A 22,022-nucleotide genomic window follows, 5' to 3' on the forward strand; every position below is an offset into this window, starting at 1 on the left:
ATCCCAGCTGCGTTTTGAAAGTGAACTTCACCTGTTGTGATGATCTTTTCTCTGACCGCGCTTAGGAGTTCGTTATGAGGAACAGAGTAATATAAATCATCAATATCGATGGAGAAGCCAATGTACTCGAGGGAGGTGAAAACGTCCAGTTGCTGCCCAACGTGCGAGGAACTACGAACCAGGAAAGGATCATCTTCCACGAAAGAACCAAGGTGCTTTTAAAGGTAGCAACAGACAACGCGTTGCCATGTCCTTCTTTCCGACACCATGGATCGTAGTGGCATTCCAGGCTTGTCGGTTTTAACCGTAAAGAATATTTCAAGGAAGGCTCCTCTCTTCATCTTTTGCTCGCTTCTTGATGGAATCCAGGTGCAAGTCATCCAAGATTTTGAGTACTTGTCGTTTTCTGGTGCGTGCGTTGAATTTGACCGGTTTGAAGTTTTTGTTGATGGCTGCAAGCGCCTTTTCTCGGAACCAACCCATGAGTAGGGCAGCAAAACCGCCATCCTTGTCTGCTTGGAGCGCCAGGAGACCATTTTCTTTGAGGGCATTAGACACCTTTTCAAGAGGCGGGTTTTTCGGAGGGCTAGCCCCGACGCACCTCGTCACGAAGGCGACACCGTCATCTATATATGATCCTCTCTTTTCCACGCTCCGTCGCATGGCCAGCCACCGTTCTAACCATGGCCAGCAACTCCTGCCGCTTGGCATACGTACGCTGGGAAGGAGAACTTTGGGCCTTCCAGCAACACTTCTTTCACTTTTTCTGGAAGAACTGCCTCTCCAAGAACGACAAGCTTGCTGGAGCGGTCACCAGAAGGCTCCTTAGGTCGGGAAATCAGGCTCGTCAACGCACGTTGCCAGAAAAGCTCTGAAGTCCTTGCCGCTAGCCTTTTCATTTTTTTATGCGATGTTTATTGCCTCAGGGCATAAAGGGTATGAAATGAGGGATGATGAGGATGCTTATATAAATGAAAAAAAGTTAGCTGATTTAATAAAATCAAGGAGGGAACGATGATGTGGTCCCTGTGTCCAAGCGATATATGAATCCGGATTGTTCGGTGAGAGACCCGCTGCCGCCAGGTGCTCTTCTGTCGGGTCTCTTCCAAGCAACACGTGCCCAATCATGGAACATGTGGACCTGCCTCCAGTACTCAGACTTGAGTATCTTGCAAATGCGCCTGATGTGGCCCCAAGATGGCTGCAGAACGTCGATGAGGGCTTGCGCTTCAAGTGGAACAATTTTCCGCTTCATGCAGAAGGAAACCACTCGTGACTGGCAAATGTCACTCTCAGTGGCCCTCGCCATGACCCTCCCTAGCTCCGTTCCTTGTGATTGCATTTTGTCCGACACTGCTTCTGCTTGCTGCAGTTTCCGCGATCTCACCGCAGACCGCACTCTTGTGCGAGTCCTCCGTCACCTACCTCCTCGAGATTCGCCTGCACTCTGGTCTGTACCCCGGGTCACATGGCTCTGGCCAGGGAAATCAACAGGAGCATGCCGGGGCCCGCGCTCTTTCTTACGGGCCTCTTCAGCCGCCTCCTCTGATCCGGAACTACGTTTCGACCCCGTACCCCTGGTCTTCTCCAAGATTCTAGAGCATTTTCGCTCCCAACGACGCCATATTGCTCTCTCGCTTGCCAAGGACATGTAGCTGCCCGTTGCAAACATGCAGCAAATGTCATCCAAATTCCCCCTCGCCTCCCTCGCGAGGAGTCCATTTTTCTTCGCCAACTTCAAACCGGCACGTACCCGAACCTCACCCGCTACCGCACCAATTGCCCGCTATGCGGGGAACATGCAATTATTTCACACCGTCTGGGCCCGCCAGGCCATTCGGGCAGCTGGGAGCGTGCCCTCCGGTTGGCCGACCTGGTTGATCAGCGTCATCTGGTCGCCCGGGCTACGGCGGCCACGAACGAGGGGCACTAGGGTCCCGGACTAAAGGCTCCACTCCCAGACCGATGACCCCCACAACCTGACCAATAATAAATATATTTTCCACCACCACCACCATCACGCGGTAGCGCATTTTAACACGATTCGTAATCTTTTTAAAGCTGTGTGAGATGGTTTATGGAGGTTTAAAGCCCCAAGGCTACTGAGGCTTTGAGGGACGCCGTAGTGAAGGGCTCAGGAAATATCGACCTCCTGGGGTCTTTTAACGTGCACTGACATCGCACAGTACGCGCGCCCCTAGAATTTCGCCTCCATCGAAATTCGACCGCCGCGACCGGATCGAACACGCGTCTTTCTGGTCGGCAGCCGATCGAGCGCCACAACCACTGAGCCACCGCGGCGGTGTGGCAATACGGATGACGGCATCTTGTTTCTTTTTATTTGCTGAGTCACATTCTGACCTACCTTATTTTTCTTGTGATTTTGCAGCTTTTGGGCGACTGAAATTATAAGATATAAAGGGTAGTCTGCTTCTGATACGCGGTTACATTGTTTTTCAAAGCTTGTTTGCATACTGTGAGGACAGTATATATTTTTAAGAGCGTCGGCAAAACACGTACAGGCTGGCTAAGGCTCGCTTCATTAATTCAAAATTGGTGAAGCGAGCCACACACACGCGCACACACCACACACGCACGCGCATTTCGCCTCCATCAAATTGCGGTGGATTCGATTCCGCGTCCTCTTGCTGAGCAGCCGAATGCAGTAACAACTGAGCCACCGCGGCGGGTCGAGGAATGGAATGTTGCGTTAAACAAATCATGTGCACCTTTTCAGACGTGTGTTGCATGCCCGCTGCGGGTTCTCTTTGGATTGGCCGCAGGTGATAAACCTATCGCGCAGCATTGTTTGCACACAGGAGTCAAAACACGTGCTCTTTGGACTCGTCAAAGAGGGTGCAGAACGTGCACGCCGACAACACGTGCAGGGAACGCTCTTTAGGAAGTGTCTTCGTATAGAGGCCCACGGTGCGTCTTTCACGTGTCTTTCAAGCTGGCGGCGATGTCTTGGAAGGCGGCCAAGTCGTCGGACATCTCGCAGTCGGCCGCGTAGGCGAGTACGCCGTCCGCCAGCTCTCGAATGACGCTGCTCACTTCGCCAGCCACGTCCCGCTGCTCTCGTCGAATCTGGTTGCAAAAAAAAAAAAGAAAGACACGTAGTTGCGTATAAGCAACGGTACGCGTCGGGGAAACATGACGTGGAGCGATGCGGTGCGGCGTCGGCGGGCACTGCAGAGCGCCAAGCTGCTAGGCCGCAGTTTGAAAGGCTTGCTTACCCCAGTTAGCGACTCTTCGGCGCGCGAAGCTGCCTCTCAGCCCCAGCAAGCTTAACGCACTAGCCTTTTGTTTGTCTACCAGGGGTCTTGAGTATTGAGAATGACGACACAAACCAGCTATCGCTTTCCACGTCGACAAACAGTGGTTAGTGCGCTCGGCTACTGAGCCGGAGGAGCCGGGTTCAATCGCGGCCCCTTTTATATGGAAGCGAAACGCAAAAGGCGGCCGTGCGCTATGCGATGGTAGCGCACGTTAAAGAACGCCGTATTGTCTGAATTAGTCCGGAACCCTCCACTACGGCGTCCATCATTGTCAACTTGTCACTACGGGACGGTAAACACCGCAGCTCACAATTCTTTATAGTCTAATACCCTTCTGTAAACTGTCAGAGCTGCCTAATACAGCTGTGACTATAAAATATATACTCTGCGCTTCAGCCAAATAATGCTCAGGAAACGGCACATCACAAGTGCCATTCAAAAACTTAGAATAGGAGCTCTCTTCGGCACGTTCATAGATCTTGACAGCGGGCCGTAATTGTTACTCGAAGACAGCTCTATAGTGCAACCTGGCTTGCCACACGAGCACTTGGTATTCTAAACAGAGGAAACCAACCGTCATGTGACAGGAGGGTGCGCGAAGCGTCATTTCAGCAGGTTCCAGGCCAAGTCGGCAGCACAGGCAGCGATCACACTGGTGCTTCTCGGGCATCCGACGAAGAGGACCAATGCATGTTCAATACGCTTTCCAGGGCTGACTTTGTGAAACGGCTTCGTAATCTGACGCACAACCCATTCTTTAAGTGGACCTGATTTCACGCCCATCTCGGCTGCAGTATATATACTTGAACTCGTCGACACCCTCATGGACTTTCCCGACTCGAGGCAATTGAATTTTAAGGACGGCTTTTGCGGTGCTTATATTTTTCTGGACCGAAATGGGTGACGGTATAGCGCCTGCAACACATGTGGGAATAAACCGCGGACCATTCTTTCCATTTACAACTTGCCTCGACGTACTCAGAGAATCCCGAGTACACTGATATGCGACCAGACTTGAGAACAAGATTGCTGAACATTGAACATCACGGTTTCTGAACATTGAACCCAACCCAACGCTAGTCGGATTACAGGGCCCACTGCTGTTTCCTAACGGCGGCTGGCATGTCCGAAAGCCTTGAATTGTGAATCATGTTTTTGGCGCGCACACGTTTGCCTACTCCCTTACCTCTGCCGGCCCCAGCCTTTACCGCATGACGGCAAACGCGAGGACTTCGTTTCCTTTTCTTCCCGCCTTTCTTTTGTTCTCTCCCTCACTCTGCGTGCATGATTACAAACGCGGCATTTCCTTCCAGCAGTCACGTAAGCAGTCCGCCATACCATTGCTGCTTGAACTACACGTTCGCCTTCACTATGGAGCCCGGCTGTCGCAGCTTCGCTCAGGCTTTTCTGTTGAGTGATGATCGCTGGAAGTGACCGGGAGTCGACAGCTGCGTCGTCATTTCCATCGCTCAAGTACAGGTTCAGCTCTTTCAGCGCCTGCAATGGTAGAAAAGCAGTCGTATAGCAATAATTATAACAAGTATGCCTATCTCTGGCAAATCTCACGAAAATAAGTATCTCGAGCTTAGCTCATGATGCCGTTTTCAGGTGATTTTTTTTTAGGTTGCAAGGTTTTGCACAAACTGCATTTTTTTTTTTTACATTTTGGAGACCAGTTCACTCCGGAAAATTTGCCTTGAATTTCAGTCAGGCTGGCACAGCAGCAGCAGCAGCTGAAAAGTAAAAAACAAATCATGCTTCGTGCTGGTATATAGTTCCTGTTTATCCAGGCATGAGTAAGCGCTACCATGTTTACAGGCCTTGGGGGTAGTTTCTGCGTAATCTGCGCAAGGTCGATTACGCTTCGTTCACAGGTACAGGGAGACGTACTCGACTATGTACGTGACGACCCCTCTCACATGCAGGTTACGCAAGCTTTCGTCCGCACAGTAGCATATTCGTGCCGTTTACTAAGCCAGTTCTGCGAATTTGCATAATGCCCGTGTCTTCAACTGTGCAACCTATGTCATCACAGTTACCGGGACACGGTTCAAAATTCGATGTCGCTTCTAAAACGCCATGAGCTCCTGAAAGACGAGCATCCGTGCTTGTGACAAAGCTGAGTGATAGGTCAGTTGGTACATGTTGGGTCTGGTAAACCAATTAAAAAGACGCAGCATAAAAGCATGGACTGATGCGCGAGTTGGTTTTGCATCATGGTTACTGAACAGCGCGATGGCACGAGGCCACAGAAGAGAGCGGAACGGAAGAGAAGAAAGATGGAAGCTGTTAGCCCAGATTTTGTCCCCCGTCTTCTTCGAATTGCGTCTCGTGTTTTTAGTTGATTTACCTCTTCTAACATGTGCTGGTGCTCGTTTCCGCAATGCTTGAAAAATACACACCGCGGAAAAACAATCTGTATTTGGAGATCCGGCATATGACCCCTTGCGCTAATGTTAATTGCGACTGTGTACATGTGACGTGCTCTGGTCCGCAGTCAAGCGCGCAGTCATCTTCTTGCGTACTACGTAGCGCGGTTGCCTGTCAGATGAACGCTGCATCCTCTATGACTATAAATCTGGATTGTGCTGCGTGCACCAAAGGCAATAAGTGGTTTGTGCACCATGCCGAAGATTATTAGGCCGGGGTTGTCAAGTGAACTCATCATCTCCCTGTGCGGCTTGCCGTGCTTGCAGATAGCGAGTTCACTGCGCCAACCGCGTGGAAAACTTGTTCAATTGAGCCCTTTAACCCTAAACGTAAACAGGCATCTCATTACCGGCGCTTTCAATGCATGCTATAAAAATTTGCAGGGGACACTGAAGCTTCGCTTTAAACCTTTGGCGCAATGGGTTAATGCTCATATATGCGGAATTGGTCATTCTCGAATTTACATTCATAGATCCCTGGGGCTGCTCATACGTCACTCCTGGCGCAGTGGTGCAGCGGTTCAGCGATGCGCCACTGCCCTGCTGTGGCTGGTGCTGCAACCGATGGGGCTCGTGCGGCTCAGGTTGCTCTTCCCGAACAACCTGTCATGACCAATGAATAATTGAACTGCCGCCTGCCACGGTGGTCAGTTTGCTCACAATCCGGTGGGCGGGTCGTGATGGCGCCACAATGTCACGTGACCTAAGCCCCCACCCCCCTAAATTGCTCCTCCGGGCATTTTTCGCTCACAACGCCGACGACGACGCCGCCGGATTTTTTGCAGAAAAAAAAAAAGAGTGGAAGCCTTAACGCTTACGCGTTAAGAGTGAAACCCCAGCTTACACTGACGCCCAATTTGCGCTGCTTCGAAACCCTGCCCTGCGGTTGTTATAGCCGTAAACAGACTCTTTACGTGACGATCTCATGGTCGGATGAAAGATGGAGAACAGTATATCTTTCGCTGCACAGTTTATACGTGTTTTCAGCGAGAGTTATGGCGTATTTCAGTCTACGACACGGAGAAGCTCCCCGAATCCGCGAAGCAGCAAGATATGGTCCAATTAGAAATCAGGATCTGAATCCAAATCGCCCATCGAGGCATGATCTTCGGTTTCGCGGAGCAAGAAAACTTGCCCCGGACTGCCGATTGGAATGCGCAATTATTCGTTTTATGTATACGTGCTGCCGACATGCCGTTGAAAAATCTGTTGCGCCGAAATTTCAGAGAAGCCCAAATGCGTATACTCGTGCGCGCAGCCTATATTTGAGTTTGCTTTCAGTGGGTGTAATGGAGGTAGGACTTCAGCAATCCCGTGCAGTAGGCTCTCTTAAAGAACTCAAATGAGAGGTAAAGGCATTTTTACTGTCAGTGGATGGAGGCCCTCCCTGGAGGGTTGCGAGTCGTGGAAGAGGATCGACACACTGCAGTCTTTGCCAAAACGGCAGTCACATATGCTCCTAGAAAAACTTCATACGTATACATGGAGAGCCAGACAAGGTTTCACTTTTGAGGAAACGAGTCGGAACCTCCTACACATGCGACACTTCCTTTATGCGCTTTTCGACTACCTTTTTCAGAGCGGGACGGGCGACTGAAAGTTGTAATCCGTTGATTCTTTTTCAGCAATTGCGCAATAAATAATCACATTATTGTCACACAGCTGCATAATATCCGCGTCTCATTATGGCTCCCGTATGTGCCTGAACCGTAAGGGACGGCTGGGACGCGGAGGCTGTATGAAATTTTCCACCTCTATTCGTGTGGTCGAGCTCGTTGGTACCATGGAGGAAGGAAAGCTCAGGACAGGCCCTCGCTATCCAAGGTGCTCGCCAAGAAGTGTGCCATAAGTCACGCGCTTTCGCAAGGACTGCTGGGAGTCTGGCCAATGGCGCAGCCAACAGTAACGCTGGGCGCAGCAGCGTCGTCTGCTGCATTGTTTGCTGTACATGCGCGCTGAGATGGCGGCCAAGTAGGGAGGGAAGGGTAGCAGCCAGGGGGGGGGGGGGGGGGGGAGCCTTCACATCTGGCTTCGAAAAATGTGACGTAACCGTCTCTCCTGAACAAGCTCCTAAATTCTTTCCTTCATATGGTACACGTATGGTTGGTACACTATGGAAGTGGACGGTGGGTTGCGGCGTAGCCAGATAGCAAACGAGTGATGCTGGCGTACCTGCATGGCGAGGGCCAGGTCGGTGCCGCACCTCCTGGCCGCAGCGCACTCTTCGGCTGCTCCCCCCGCGAGGAGTATGGAGCACTCGAAAGCGTTGGCCAGGGGCTCCGTGGTGCGCGCCTGGTGGCGGCACCACTGCTCGCGAGGCGACCGCCACTGAAGGGAACTCCGCCCATCTTCCTGGTCGAAGAACGAGGACGAGAATCGCTCCAGGCTGAGCAGGTACAGCGGCAGAAGCTGCGTAAGGATAGGGGAGGAGCATTAGAACCCACGTGTCAGAAAAATCCCTCCGTCTGTCTCGCTTGGCAGGTGACAAACGGGAGAGAGGGATTGGAAGGGAGAGGGAAGACACAACCAGTGAGAAGGGGAAGGTGGGGGAGAGGGGGAACGGCGCGTGTCCCACTGAGAGTGACTGAATGGATCACGCAACCCGCTCGCGCGGTCTGGGCCCCGCGGCAGCGGCTGCTCGTACTGGGGGAACGTTAATGCTAACGCATACTCTGTCGCACCAGTCGCCTTGATCGCTCGTTTTTTACAGTGATCGCTGTATGATAGGCACGCCTCGCTCTTTACTGCTTTTAAAAAAATGGCTGAGGTTCAACCCCGCTGAACCTAGTGAGAGAAAGCATAGCCGGCGATATTTATAGAATCATATTTTTAGTTATCAGACGCTGCCGTGTAAGATACGGCCCCCGACATGAGTCAGGTTCTTTCAGCGAAAAGCGTCACGAATGCGTTTCTTTATGCGTACACAAGCGTACCTGCATGCAGCAGGCGTTAGAGCCGCAAAAAAAAAAAAGAACGGTAAACAAAAAAAAAGCTTCGCGACAGAGTGTTGCAGCACTGCCACGGAGTCCATGGAATGCCATCCCCTGTTCGGCGCGACACCTTGCCCGTTTCGCTGTGCTAAGTACGGTGAAATGGACGCGCGGAGCGGCAAACCACGTAGCGCAGAGCCCGAGGGGGAAGGGAGCGCGTACGTCAGCCCCAGCGCGGAGGAGGGGGAGCGCCGGCTAGCCTCCCTCTGCGCTGTGGCAGGACTAGCCTCCCAGCAGGGCTCAACTCTAGTCGGGCGCAGCCTTCGGCAGCGCTCCCGCGCTAGCCTCGCAGCCGGCCCAACTCTACTCGGGCAACGGCAGCGTAATGCCGTCGCGTTCTATCTGTTGGGGCAGTGGGGTACATTGCGAGGAGGAGGATTTTTCGTGCACGGCCAACGCCGCCGACGCCGACACCGGCTTTTCTGCTACACGAGCTCCTTAAAGGGACACTGAGGAGAAATTGAAGTTGGCTTGTATCCATAGAATAGCAGCTGCTGATCACGAAAACGCCACTCTTCATGAAAACAAAGCTCTTGTAATGTAGAAAATAGCAAGAACCAAAATACAGGTATCGCCGCCACAGGCCAATCTCGCAAGTACAAGCGTGATGACTTCCTTGGACAAGAGGCGCCACCTTGGAGGAAATTTCCTTACTTCATGGAAGTCACGAATCTCTGATTCTTGCAAAGGAAGGTTGCGCACAGCACCGCTAGCCGTCAGAAATCACGGAGTCTGCGTTTACGTCACGATTCACGTCACTCCGTTTTGTGCCGTCATAAGAGTTGCCGTGGCGTCATAAGAGTTTCCTGAGTTTGAATCAGAGGGGCGGGAAAAACTTTTTCAACTTCGAATCCAAATTTCTTTGAAATAAATGCATCTTTCGCGCCCGGACAAGCGGCAACAAAGCCATGAAATGGCGAACTGTCAGATTTTGCTAACAAAAAAAATTGATAGAGTTCTCCTCAGTGTCCCGTTAACGCTATCGCGTTAATAAAATATCCGCGATTGATTCTTTCCGTCGGGGACGAATAAATAAAACCCGGCGCCATTTCTAAAATAGCGCTGGCCAGTTGCGTTTGGTAGCTACGTAACGCATATGAGTGAAACGTGTTGCATCGACGAGTGAACGTAGTGGCTATGCGGAACATAACTTTGATTTAGACATTCCAAAAACTCCCGGAACTTCAAGAATCTCTACAACTAAGTCCGTAGCTCAAGAGAAAGCAGATGTTAGATTCCCGTAAAATGCAATCCCTAAAGGAAGGCAAAATGGGTAACTTAAACATTTTTTTTGTTACCACTTGCGGAACTCTCGTGTGTGGTTTCGCGAGTACAGATTTCTCGAGTTATCGAGTTACCCATTGCTCGAATATCGAGTTAACAATTTATCGTGCGGCTTCGAGCTCTCAGCTGATGCAGTTCACACTATTAGGACATGTTTTTATTTTTGGATTGCCTATAGTCGCAAAAACATGAAGGTTCAGAGGTATTGCAAACTGCGGTTTTGTCAGCTTTTTGCAAAAAAAAAAGTATTTTGGGCTTATATGGTAATGTAACTTCTAGCAGACATTAGATATTTGCACTTTTTGGTTTTGATGCCACAAATTTCGCGCATATCAGTGCAACACCGCTTGACGCGGATTCACACGACGCGCCATCCGCCCGCGGACCAGGTCTCACGTGATGTTCCGCTTCCGCTCAGTGAGGTGCGCTCCTGGCCCATGCACGGAGAAAAGCCATGCTCGTGTCTAATCAGATTACTGATTTATTACTGACTACTGATTACTGAGATTACTGACTTTGGCCTCTGCAGGTAGCGCTCGTCAGGTCGTCATTTCATTACCGGAAGTGCGGCTTCACGTGACACCTGGTCCGCGGTGGTCCGAGGCCCATGGTCCGTCGTGTGAATCCACCTCTAGCGGGAACATCTTTGCTTCCTTTGCGACTTTGGAAGTAGCGGCTGGCGCTTAACTTGGGGTGGCAATACAAGCGCTGGGCGTCGCTTCACGCCATAGAACCACATTACGTCACTCTAGGTACTTGCTCCGGTAGCGTAACTACATATGTAGGCTCCCTACTTGACGCCACGTATGTTTGAGTGCGCTTGGAGCTACCCACCCTCGAGTCCCGCATGTCAGTCACCGTCTTGACAGCGAGTGCGAAGAGTGCGTTGCCGAGCAATACGGCCAGCTTGTTCGCTGCTGTCAGGGCTTCAATGTCGCCGGAAACGGTGGTCACGACGGTGTCGTGTACATCCTGCGCCATCTGGAAGTATTGGACAAAAGGGAGAATAAAAAAACTCACAGGACGGTTACGACTGTATAACGCGAGATTCAGCGATAGCTGTTTAGGCGTTTAGTCCACTCTGGTGTAGTGGTCACGTGATGCACCCCTGCGCTGGCAGTCGGCTGTTTCAAACAAAACAACCCATAGGCTTACGCGACCCAGGTTGACTGGCACTTTCTGCGTTAGCACCCACAGGTTACGCCGACGGCGACGGCGGCGAGAAAGCCAGGGACGTGCGCCTAACAGCTATCGCTGTAAAAACATGAACGCTATCCAAATTGGATACGCGACCACTAATTTTATCACGCAGTGAATGTGTCATTCGCGTGTACTAAGAGATGTTACGATATTACGCCGTATTCTGAGGTATGTTACGATGTTAACGAGTTGGACCAATTTAGGCCAATCCCCCAAGGTGCAGTAGATTTGTAATAAGGAAGTAACTACCAAATAGCATCCATTCAAACGCAGCCAAAGGATAAGGAAAGTTGTACGGCTCCCAGAGGAATTTAGTAGTGGAAGAATTTATCCTGGTCCAGGGTTCAAACCCGGAACCGCGTTCCGGTTTGAAATTCCACCCCGGACCAGGACAAATTTTTCTTCAACTACGCCCGCAGGGGCGCCACTGAAATCCCTCTTACGGCCGGTTCTGAAAATAGCGGCGGGGTCTGCTGGCCGCATTTACCTGCGTTGGCGCTTGCTTGCCGTTCATGCTGTCGCCTTATCTCCACCACATTGGCTCAAGATAGCGGCTGAGGTTTCCACTTGGCGTTTTCCAGCAACGGATATTTATATTGCTGAAGAGATAGAGATATAGATTGGCGCTCCACGAGAGGGGCCGAAGCTTCGATGTTGCGGCAGTATGGTTATAGTGCCTGGAATATACTCACTATATTCTAGGCACTATAGTATGGTGAGAACCGTGCGCTTATCCGCTGAGTGCTTGTGGAAATAGCAACGGGGCCTGACTGCGAAATACAGTTGACTGTGATTACTTGTTTCTCGAACCTCCAAACAGCGCACGCGCGCTGTATATGCTGTGAACTTCCGACACCCGAAGCCAGTGTCGAAGATGTGTCCGCGTGGTCTAGTCCAACAAAGGAGCATGGCGCAGTGCTGATAGGAACTGAAAGTCTTGCCATTAAATTATCACGAATATACAGAAACATCACCTTTGGTTGCTATTCCTCATGAGTTTTAAAAACGTCGGATGCTCGGTGAAATATTTGGTAGCACCACCGTAACCCGGTGCGTTACAGGCGTCTGAGCAGGCAACAAAGGAGGCGAGGTGAAAATTATCGCCTTCTAAACAGTATTTAGGAATCCATACTCAGAAAGCATCAAACGGGCTCATTGTGCTTAAATGGCACAGATTATGTGCGATCTAGCTGAATTCCCTGTTTTACTAGAGTGTCTCCGCAGTCCTGAAACTTTCCGTTGACACATTATGCTTCAGTAACCTTAGACAGGAGGTGGATGTGTTGAAGTTCATTCGAAACATGCGCGAGAAAAACTAGCAACGGTTTAACTATGTTACACCGAATGGTTGAGCGATAGCTGTTCTTGCTTATTTATCACGCGAATATTGTTAAACGACATGGTTTGGATTCCCTTTAAATGTCAAGGCCTCTCAAAGGTCAAACCAACGGAATGACTAAGGTCAAAGTTTGCTTCAAATCGAATGTCAAATTTCGGGGGGTGGGTTGGCCAAATTTAGGAGTGGCCCGGGTTAAATTTGGCTACCATCGTATCGAGCACATTCATATTAGCCTGGACATCGATTTTGGTCCAACTCGATGAATGTCAAATTTCGGGGGTGGGCCAAATTTTGGGAGTGGTCTAGCGGTGACCTAGTCGTTTGAGCATCCGCCTCGCATACGGGAGGTGCGGGGTTCGATCCCCAGTGCCGCCGGGCACCCACCGGTGATACAGTGGGTACAAGCTTTCCCCTGCCTGGTGCTCGGTATCTTTAGGGTGAAATGCTTGGGAAATGGGTCTTTACCCCACCTTGAGTGGGGTCAAATTTTGGGAGTGGCCCGGGTCACATTTGGAGACTGACATCGTATTGAGAACATTCAAATTAGCATGGACATCGATTTTGATCCAAATTAATGGAGGTCAAACTTCGGGGGTGGGTCAAATTTAGGGGATGGGATAGGAAACATTTTGGAAACGGCCCGGTTCTAATTTGGAGACACCATCGCATTGGCCATAATCTGAGTATGCTTCGGCATCTGACTTAAGGCTGTTGCTATGAGATTGCCAAGTCCGAAGGGCATTTGAAGGTCATACGAACACGGACTGAAACTCGAGTTTTACATTGAGTAGAGCTATGACCCTAAAAGCAAGCAGGCACCGACAATGTGACCTCCTCATGCCGACGCCCGGCACTCAGACACTCGACCCGGTGTACGAGGAGTTTGCGCTGGAGGCCGGCTTGACCGGAAGGCAGTTTGGTGTGTATTTGTTTCATTTTACTTTGCGCGCATTGTAATTAAACCACAAAAATTGTAAGCAGGGCCAGAAGACCTAATTATCTGCTGTGAAGCTTATTCCTAAAAAAACATCCGTAACTAGAAAAATGTTGGACGTATCTTCGATTCTGGTCACTGAATAAACCATCGTGGTATACCTGCTGCATCTGGGCGATGCTAACCAGTCGCCTCTGGTTTGTTCTGGCCAACTCGAAGGCGTCGCTCTTTGGGGCACCCTTTTTCCGAATCCGTGTAAAGAGGTGCGCCAAGGTGCCGACTTCTCTGTAGCTGGACTGCTTCCTGGCGAGCAGGATCCTGTACGAAGCAAACAAGGACACTGATGTGAATAATACAACCATGCACCCGCAGTGTCATGCTGTCACCCACAGCGTTTCCATTGCGAAGCATGATCCTGCTGTTCTCCGTGTCATCCTGCTGTGATTCCAGTCAGGCCTACAAGGTAACAAACGTTTCGACTCTCGCGCTGTAAGTGCACGCCAAGCTTGACGTTCCATCCATTTGCGAGAGTGAGGTAGATATGGCAGTGTATACATAGATTGAAGGGAAGCTTATGTTGTTCAAATTTTTCTAATTTTATTTCATGGCTGAGTTTTCTCACTTTCTAAAGACTATTCCTTGGACGGCGTTTGAGGCACAGATAGACGCTATTTAAACTGAGATATGTATGTGGTTTCAGTGCATCGTTGGTCGGTACCACGCGTCATGCATTACGTAGCTGATCAATTATCTCTTGCCCAAAGCTTAATGAGAGGCCGCAACTTCTAATACGCGGGCTTTCACGGGAGGATGAACTTCCGTTCTAATGCCGGTATATGTTTGAGAAATGCATGCCATGCTTGTCAGCTGTGAGGACTCTGCGAATGTGCTGATTTTCGGTTCTCCGTGATGAACAGCATGTTCACAATGGAGTCGGAGCCACGACTCGCTGCGACTACGGCGGCATTTACTCTGGAGAACCTCCCTGACGCAGCAATTGTGCTTTTAAACGGCTCAGCTTGGTGTTGTATTCTTAGCTGGCTGAACATCAGGCGGCTTCGGGTCGCTGCTGTCTACCGCTGCTAATAAAGTTTCACCACCACCAGCTTTGGTAAACGGAAATTTTCTTGCGCTTTCGTTTTCCAAAGCTGTCACAGATCTTGACGAGAACTAGAACGGAGTCGATGCCGTCAGGCGCACCAAAGACACTCAGTTAAACGGCTGAGCCTCGCGACGGTGCCGCGAAAACCGAAACTAAGCAGCGCACGCCAACCGAGAAACAGCGTGTTCCCAGCGGGGAAGCTGGAGAACGTGGGGACTCCACTGACCTTGGCAAATCTTTCGAGGCGCACCGTGGAGCAAGGCATGGTGGGTACGGCAAAAGTTTGTCGCGCCGAATTCAACGAATCACTCGGAGAAACGGTCCGTACGGTTCTCTCTCGTGGCAGAAGTTTTACGCTTGTTTAGTGCGGTACTGGACAGGGTGGTTTAGGCGCAGTAATTTCAGTCTGCGGTATCGAATTGCTAGGGAACTCTATATCATTCCGTTACTAAGCGATATACTGGGGTTTGTTACATCCCCCGTACGAAAATTTTACTTCGTAAAAACGGTACATATGAAATACACGGTGTTCTTTGGGAGCTTCCAAGGGGAGTAGCTATTCGGTCGCTATATCCATTATATTTCGTTTATATAGTGGGTTCGCTGTATAACGAGGCTTGGCTTGGCTTACACTGGCTGAACATCTGGAATACGGCATGTCGCGCAGTGGCCATACTCAAGGTACTGACTGAGGGGGAAGCGTCCTTGACCTGTTTTTTGTTGCGCGACTCTCCGAGAACCCATGCAGAAGGACTTAACGTGTGGTTTAACTGATGTGGTACCATTGGTTTAAAATCGGGATCATCGAATGTACCGCACAGGGCCTGACACTGTACAATTTCCTGAAGGTTATAGCAATGCCTACACCGAACGGAAATCCGCAAAGACCAAAAGGCGGCAGCTTTGGCAATTGTTCGTTTCCAAGAAGAAAAAAAAATTGGAGGGCACACTTAAGCTCCGCCTTAACGGTATGATGCGATAGCGTAATGCATTAATTCTCATATATGCAGAAGGTCATTCTCTACTTTACAATCATAGATCCCGGCGAGTTCTCATACCCCTCCTGGCGCAGTGGTGCAGCGGTTAAGCGATGCGCCACTGCCCTGTGATGGCAGGTGCTGCCACCAGTGGGGCTTGTGCGACCCAGGTTGTTCTTCCTAAGCGACAAATCATTAATTTAACTGCCGCCTGCCACGCTGGGCAGTGTGCTCACTATCCGGTGGGCAGGTTGTGATGACGCCGCAAGGTCACGTGACCTAGGTGGTCCTTCTGCCTCCTAGGTTGTTCTCTGGGCACCACCTGCCAGAGACATGCTCGTGATTTCTCGCTCACAACGCCGACAACGCCGACGCCGGATTTTCTGCATAACGGGGCCTTTAACGCTATCGCGTTAATAAGTAGACACTCTGGCGAAGCAGACCTGCAGGCAAATGTGCCACCTCATCATGGTGGTGCATATGTATACTAACTATACCTGCTGATCGGCGAGCTCCGTACGGCAGTTTCCAGCGTGAGGCGCTCTGTGTCTCCTGGTGCAAACGTGGCCAGCAAGTCCTCCAGAACGGGGTCCCCTGTGCGTCCAAGCAAGGCGTCGGCCTTCGCGATGGCGTCTGCGAAGCGGTCGACGTGCCGGCGGCAGTTCTGGCTGACCGTCTTCACTAGTATGGGGCGTGTCTTGACAAAGTGTGCCGTCTTATTCCGGAATGCAAGGAGCAGCGGCGGGCTATGAGCCATGGTGAATTGACGCTCAAGAAGAAGCAGGAACGGTCGCTGTCTCGGCATGCTGTCTCAATGTGTCATCTTCGACGACGGGCGCTGAGTGCTCTAACGAGTGGCGTGTGAACCTTCGGTACTCCAGCGCCTGTTGCTTTCAATGACGTATCATATTCCTTCACCGGCGGCAGCCAGGCAAGTCGGCTACAGACTGTTGCATACGTGACTGGAATGTATTCCCGGCAGCGCCGGCTTGCGCTGCGCGCTTATAGTTATTCGGCTGGAAAGACTGGATTAGTTACGCGGCTGGATTTAGGCCTCGATGTTTTTTGCGGATGCTTGCGCGTCTGCAGCTGCGGCTGCCCGGATGTCGCTTGCGGTTTCAACAGCGTCAACGACATGGCTTGAGTACGCTGCAGTCATGTCGTGTTGCTTTGCACGCCAGCTTTTACTGCATGCCACCTGCCATTTCTTTTTCTTTTTTTTTGCTGCAGCGCCAGGCTAGATGCAAACTGTTTCGGGCGGCTTGTAATAACTACGAGATCATGGGAATGAGCAAAGCGCCTGTCATGTGAAGGACAAGGTGACTGCAACCAACTGTTGGCTGCAGTAACGATAAGATTAAGGAAGATGCTTCTTGATATTCGCCCCCTATTTATATAGTGCACTCTTAAGAAAAAGGTAGGGAACTTTCACCAGTTATACTAACCTGATACTTGTTCCACAGACCACTACCTCCTTAGTAAATGTATGTAGTAAAAGTAGACCTAGTGCAAGTTACTGAAAGAAGCTAATGAAGAGCACTACAGTCACAAACCAGAAAAGTACTAATATTTACTAACAAAATAGGTGCAAACTGTTTTCACATATGATCCTAGTTTTTTAGCATGGTGCGTTGGCTTTAACTGTTAACTATTTGTGAAAAATAAAACGGTATATGTTAAGTTTGAGCAATGTCTGACACCAGTGAGAGCTACCAGAAAGTGCTGGCAGTAAATCACGCACTTTGCCTTAGACAAGTTCGGCGTTACATGTACAAATCATGCGAGGTTATGGCAGCAAACAACCCTACCTTGCAAGCACAAAGGTTCAGGATGCAAAAAGAGCACAAATCAGAAGTGATCACACAAGCGCAACACGCGCACTGCGCGTCACGGGTAAATCTTTCTCCGCCTTATACTCTCCGTAAATCTGGCTGTCACTCGTTGAGCTCAGATACCAGCCTTAATTATGAAGTCGCGATAGTAAAAATAGGTCAGTCTACGTAACCGCGTATACGACGCTCCAGAAATGTTTAATTACAAAACCATTTTATTCAGACAACAATCTGTGTCAATTATCTTCGACTTTTTTTTGGGTTACATTAAGGAACAGTTACCCCCCACACACTTAACTAGAGACCATAGGTAGTCAAAATGCAGAAAGGGGTAACCTTCAATAACCATCTTGAAGAGGGTAGTAAATATTCAGTAAAAAAGTAGTAAAATGCAGTCAGAGTTAGTAACTGCCACACGTGCTCTCGTTTTGTTTTTGGTTTTTGAGGAAAGGAAATGACGCAGTAACCCATATATCGGCGGACACCCGAACCGCGCTGTAAGGGAAGGGATAAAGGAAGGAGTCAAAGAAGAAAGGAAGAAAGAGGTGCCGTATTGGAGGTCTCCGGAATAATTTCGATCACCTGAGGTCTTTAACGTGCATTGACATCGTACAGCACACGGGCGCCTCTTGCATTTTCGCCTCCGTCGAAACGCGGCCGCCGCGGCCGAGTTCGGACCCGGGCACTCCGGCTCAGTTGCCGGAGTGCCCGCCATCGCAGGGCAGTGGCGCATCGCTTAACCGCTGCAGCACTATGCCAAAAGTCGTCTGAGGACTCTCAGGGGTCTATGAATGCAAAGTAGAGGATCACGAGTTCCGCATATATGGGCGCTATAGCGTCACACCCTTCTGATTTCGCCGATATTTGTATTGAAATCTGCTTGACCTTGAAAACCGAGCCTAAGTACGCTAAATCGTCCGCCATTTTTCTCATTAAAAGGAGCTTTTGTTTACTGATAACTAGTGATTACGGATTACCTGTTCCCCCTTTTGAACTTGACGGGCGCAGATATTCTCGTTTTCTTGAATAAATTTCTTGTTGATTGTTCAGCGCAGTGTTTATGTATTCCTATTCGTCCGTCCGGTTTCTGCGCCCTGTTTTTCTTTAATCACAGTGGAGTATAGGTCGTCCTCTTCGCAGGCGTATAGCACCGGCTGCCGCGATTAGTCGGGCAATAGGTGCCGCTCAGGGGTCCCGGAGTAGGGATCCCTACCAGTGATTGTGAGGGCCGGGCCTGAACCAATACCTTTCAGTAAATATGTTCCGATTAGTTTTTTACACCCCCACCACCACCAGTTACTACTATAGTAGGATACAACTTAAAAAAAAAAGCAGTTGTTAACACTGGGCCACGGTCCGCGGTGTACTGTATATATATTACTCCGCTAGCCAGTCACAAAAGTGAACGAAATCAGCTTTTTAATATTTGACTTTATTAAACATGCCAGGTATCAAAATTCTAGAGCTTATAAATTTTTTCTCATGGTTAGCTTCTTGTTTAGGTGACAAGAAAAGTTTTAACAACGGCCTACATTTCTGTCATGGAGGAATTCTGTGCGCCGGTCATGAATGCGGGCGGAGCTTCACTGCATGCTTAAGTTGTATCCGACTATAGCTGGTCATGTGTACACGCGCGCCTTGTGATCGGTGCGGCTCACCAGCAAACATGCTCTCAGCATTTTGTCGAGCGGAGTGCGCTGCAGGACCGTCGCGGCTGTTTGCCAGCCATTTGCATGGTTAGTGGATATAATTCACTTAGCTGTCCTCTGGTGCAGAACAGTCAACGCATACTGAGGCGAAACCCAAAAGGCGTCCTTGTGCTGCGCGACGTCAGCGCACGTTAAAGATCCCCAGGTGGTTGAAATTATTCCGGAGCCCTCCACTACGGCACCTCTTTCTCCCTTTCTTCTCTCACTCCCTCCTTTAACCCTTTCCTTACGGAAGATCATGCATGAAATTCCTTGCTGCGTCATTTCCTTTCCTCAAAAAACCAATTTCCATTTTCATTTCATTGTATCCCCGCCGCGGTGGCTCAGTGGTTAGAGCGTTCGACTACTGATCCGGAGATCCCGGGTTCGAACCCGACCGCGGCGGCTGCGTTTTTATGGAGGAAAAACGCTAAGGCGCCCGTGTGCTGTGCGATGTCAGCGCACGTTAAAGATCCCCAGGTGGTCGAAATTATGCCGGAGCCCTCCACTACGGCGCCCCTTTCTTCCTTTCTTCTTTCACTCCCTCCTTTATCCCTTCCCTTACGGTGCGGTTCAGGTGTCCAACGATATATATGAGACAGATACTGCGCCATTTCCTTTCCCCAAAAACCAAATACTACTACTTACTACTTTCGACAGGATTCGAACCCGGGAACTCCGGATCAGTAGCTGAAGTTCCCGGGTTAATTAAAGTTAAGTTCACCGAACCAGTACAGATTTCAGAAAATAAGTCGACTGAGTTAGCTCTGTTGTTTGTGAAGGAAAGGCCGATAGAAAACATTGAACGTAAGGTATTTACAATGGGAATCTTTTTTGATATACGGAAATCATTTGACACTGTTAAACACCATATTTTACTCGATTAACTCCCGATGTATGGTATACGTGGACGAGCACTTCAACTTATTGAGAGTTCCTTATCAAACCACAAGCAATGCGTGATATATAATACAACCTCCTCTACATTAGAATCAACTTTAATAGGTGTTTCCCAGGGCTCAATACTTGGGCCGTTGCTTTTTCCGTTGCACATATATGATATAGCCAGTATTCCATTAACACAAGAATTGCTTCTTTATGCAGATGACACAAATGTCTTTTCTGGCCCCAGCCTCTCTAAACTAGAAACAGACGCGAACACTTGGCTACGTGGAGTATCTGAATGGCTAACTGCAAATGATTTGGTGCTAAACACAAGCAAAACAATATACATTATTTTTACAGCTCGTAACACCACAATTACTGCGGAATTTTCCTTTTATTTCCAAACCGATGTGATAGAGCGCACAGACGCGATAAAATTTTTAGGAGTTTTCTTTCATTCTTCTGGAATGCACATACGAACTATCTGAAACAAATTATCTCGAGTGCTAGGAGCATATGAAGAATAAGAAACCAAGTTCCTGAAAAATTCAGAGCGCTTATTTAATTTACAATGATTCAGTCCCATATATATTACTGCCTTCCACAATAGATCACATTCACACTATCGATCAGGTGATAGAGAAATGCGCAGAATATAACCAACCCCTAAATAGTGTTCACTGATTACGATAAAGCATTCGACTCAGTGGAAACTTCGGCAGTCATGCAGGCAGGGTGTAGAAGAGCCTTATGTCAAAATGCTGTAATATATATATATATATATATATATATATATATATATATATATATATATATATATATATATATATATATATATATATATATATATATATATATATATATATATATATATATATATATATATATATATATATGCACAGCTACCATAGTCCTACATAAAGTCAGCACTAAAATTCCAATAAGAAAGGGCACCACGCAAGGAGACACGATCTCGCCAATGCTATTCACCGCCTGTTTACAGGAGGTATTCCGAGGCCTGAATTGGGAACAGTTGGGGATAAGAGTTAATGGAGAATACCTAAATAATCTGCGATTCACTGATGACTTTGCCTTGCTGAGTCACTCAGGAGATGAATTGCAAAGAATGATCAATGATTTAGACAGGCTGAGCAGAACGGTGGGTTTAAAACTTAACATTCAGAAAACAAAACTAATGTTCAACAGTCTACGTAGCAAGGGAGCAGCTGTTCACAATTGTAAGCGAGGTGCTGGAAGTGGTAAAGGAATACGTCTACTTAGGGCAGGTAGTGACAGCTGATCCGGATCATGAGAGGGAAATAACTAGAGGGATAAGAATGGGGTGGAGCGCATATGGCAGGTTCTCTCAGATCATGAATAGCAGTTTACCAATATCCCTCAAGAGAAAATTGTTCAACAGCTGTATCTCACCGGTACTCACCTACGGGGCAGAAACGTGGAGGCTGACGAAAAGGGTTCAGCTTAAATTAAGGACAACGCAGCGAGCCATGTAAAGAAAAATGATAGGTGTAACGTTATGAGACCGGAAGCGGGTAGAGTGGGTGAGGGAACAAACGCGGGTTAATGACATCCTGGTCGAAATCAAGAAGAAATGGGCTTCGACAGGCCATGTAATGCGAAGGCAAGATAATTGCAGGTCACTAATGGTAACGGAGTGGATTCCAGAGACGGCAAGCGTAGCAGGGGGCGGCAGAAGGTTAGGTAGGCGGATGAGATTAAGACGTTTGCATGCATAGGGTGGGCGCAGCTGGCAAAGGACAGGGTTAATTGGAGAGTCATGGGAGAGGCCGTTGCCCTGCAGTGGGTGTATTAAGGTTGTTGTTGTTGTTGATGATGATGATGATGATGCAGAAAAAAATCGATGCGTGCCCTAGAAGGTTTGAACTACAGCGAAAGCACGCATGCTTTTCGATGCAATTATGGAGTGCTGAGGATGGATCAGCTTTATGAAAATAAACTTGCGATTATATACAACGAAATTAGGAAAAACCGTGACAATTTTGCGCAGACATATATGATCCTAAATCAGAATTTTGACCAAAAAAAGCAATACAGGCTTCCAA

At 49.0% G+C, this 22,022-nt stretch overlaps 1 protein-coding gene and 1 non-coding gene across 2 annotated transcripts; one reads left to right on the forward strand and one right to left on the reverse strand.

The window, feature by feature from the left end:
• Window positions 1–2,869: 2,869 nt before the first annotated feature.
• Window positions 2,870–16,702, reverse strand: LOC144095294 (uncharacterized). Its single transcript, XM_077629071.1, has 6 exons — window positions 16,031–16,702; window positions 13,616–13,772; window positions 10,816–10,962; window positions 7,880–8,116; window positions 4,617–4,775; window positions 2,870–3,087 (listed from the first exon to the last, which is right to left on the reverse strand). Exons 1-6 carry the CDS (start codon window positions 16,336–16,338, stop codon window positions 2,938–2,940), a joined length of 1,158 nt encoding a protein of 385 aa, XP_077485197.1. The 5' UTR covers window positions 16,339–16,702; the 3' UTR covers window positions 2,870–2,937.
• A 2,684-nt stretch (window positions 16,703–19,386) lies between these two features.
• TRNAS-ACU (transfer RNA serine (anticodon ACU)) lies at window positions 19,387–19,458 on the forward strand. The gene has a single exon. It is a non-coding gene; the product is annotated as a tRNA-Ser (tRNA).
• The last annotated feature ends 2,564 nt before the right edge of the window (window positions 19,459–22,022 follow it).

The sequence above is a fragment of the Amblyomma americanum genome, chromosome 6, assembly GCF_052857255.1.
Source record: "Amblyomma americanum isolate KBUSLIRL-KWMA chromosome 6, ASM5285725v1, whole genome shotgun sequence".
Lineage (NCBI taxonomy): Eukaryota > Metazoa > Arthropoda > Arachnida > Ixodida > Ixodidae > Amblyomma > Amblyomma americanum.

Excerpts from the sequence above, each read along its gene's own strand:
- LOC144095294 (XM_077629071.1), bottom strand. The coding sequence starts at position 16,338 with ATGCCGAGACAGCGACCGTTCCTGCTTCTTCTTGAGCGTCAATTCACC. Across the intron at positions 8,117-10,815 it reads CTGACATGCGGGACTCGAGG|CTTCTGCCGCTGTACCTGCT; the intron begins GTGGGTAGCTCC and ends ATCCTTACGCAG. Across the intron at positions 3,088-4,616 it reads GTGTAGTTCAAGCAGCAATG|ATTCGACGAGAGCAGCGGGA; the intron begins GTATGGCGGACT and ends TTTTGCAACCAG.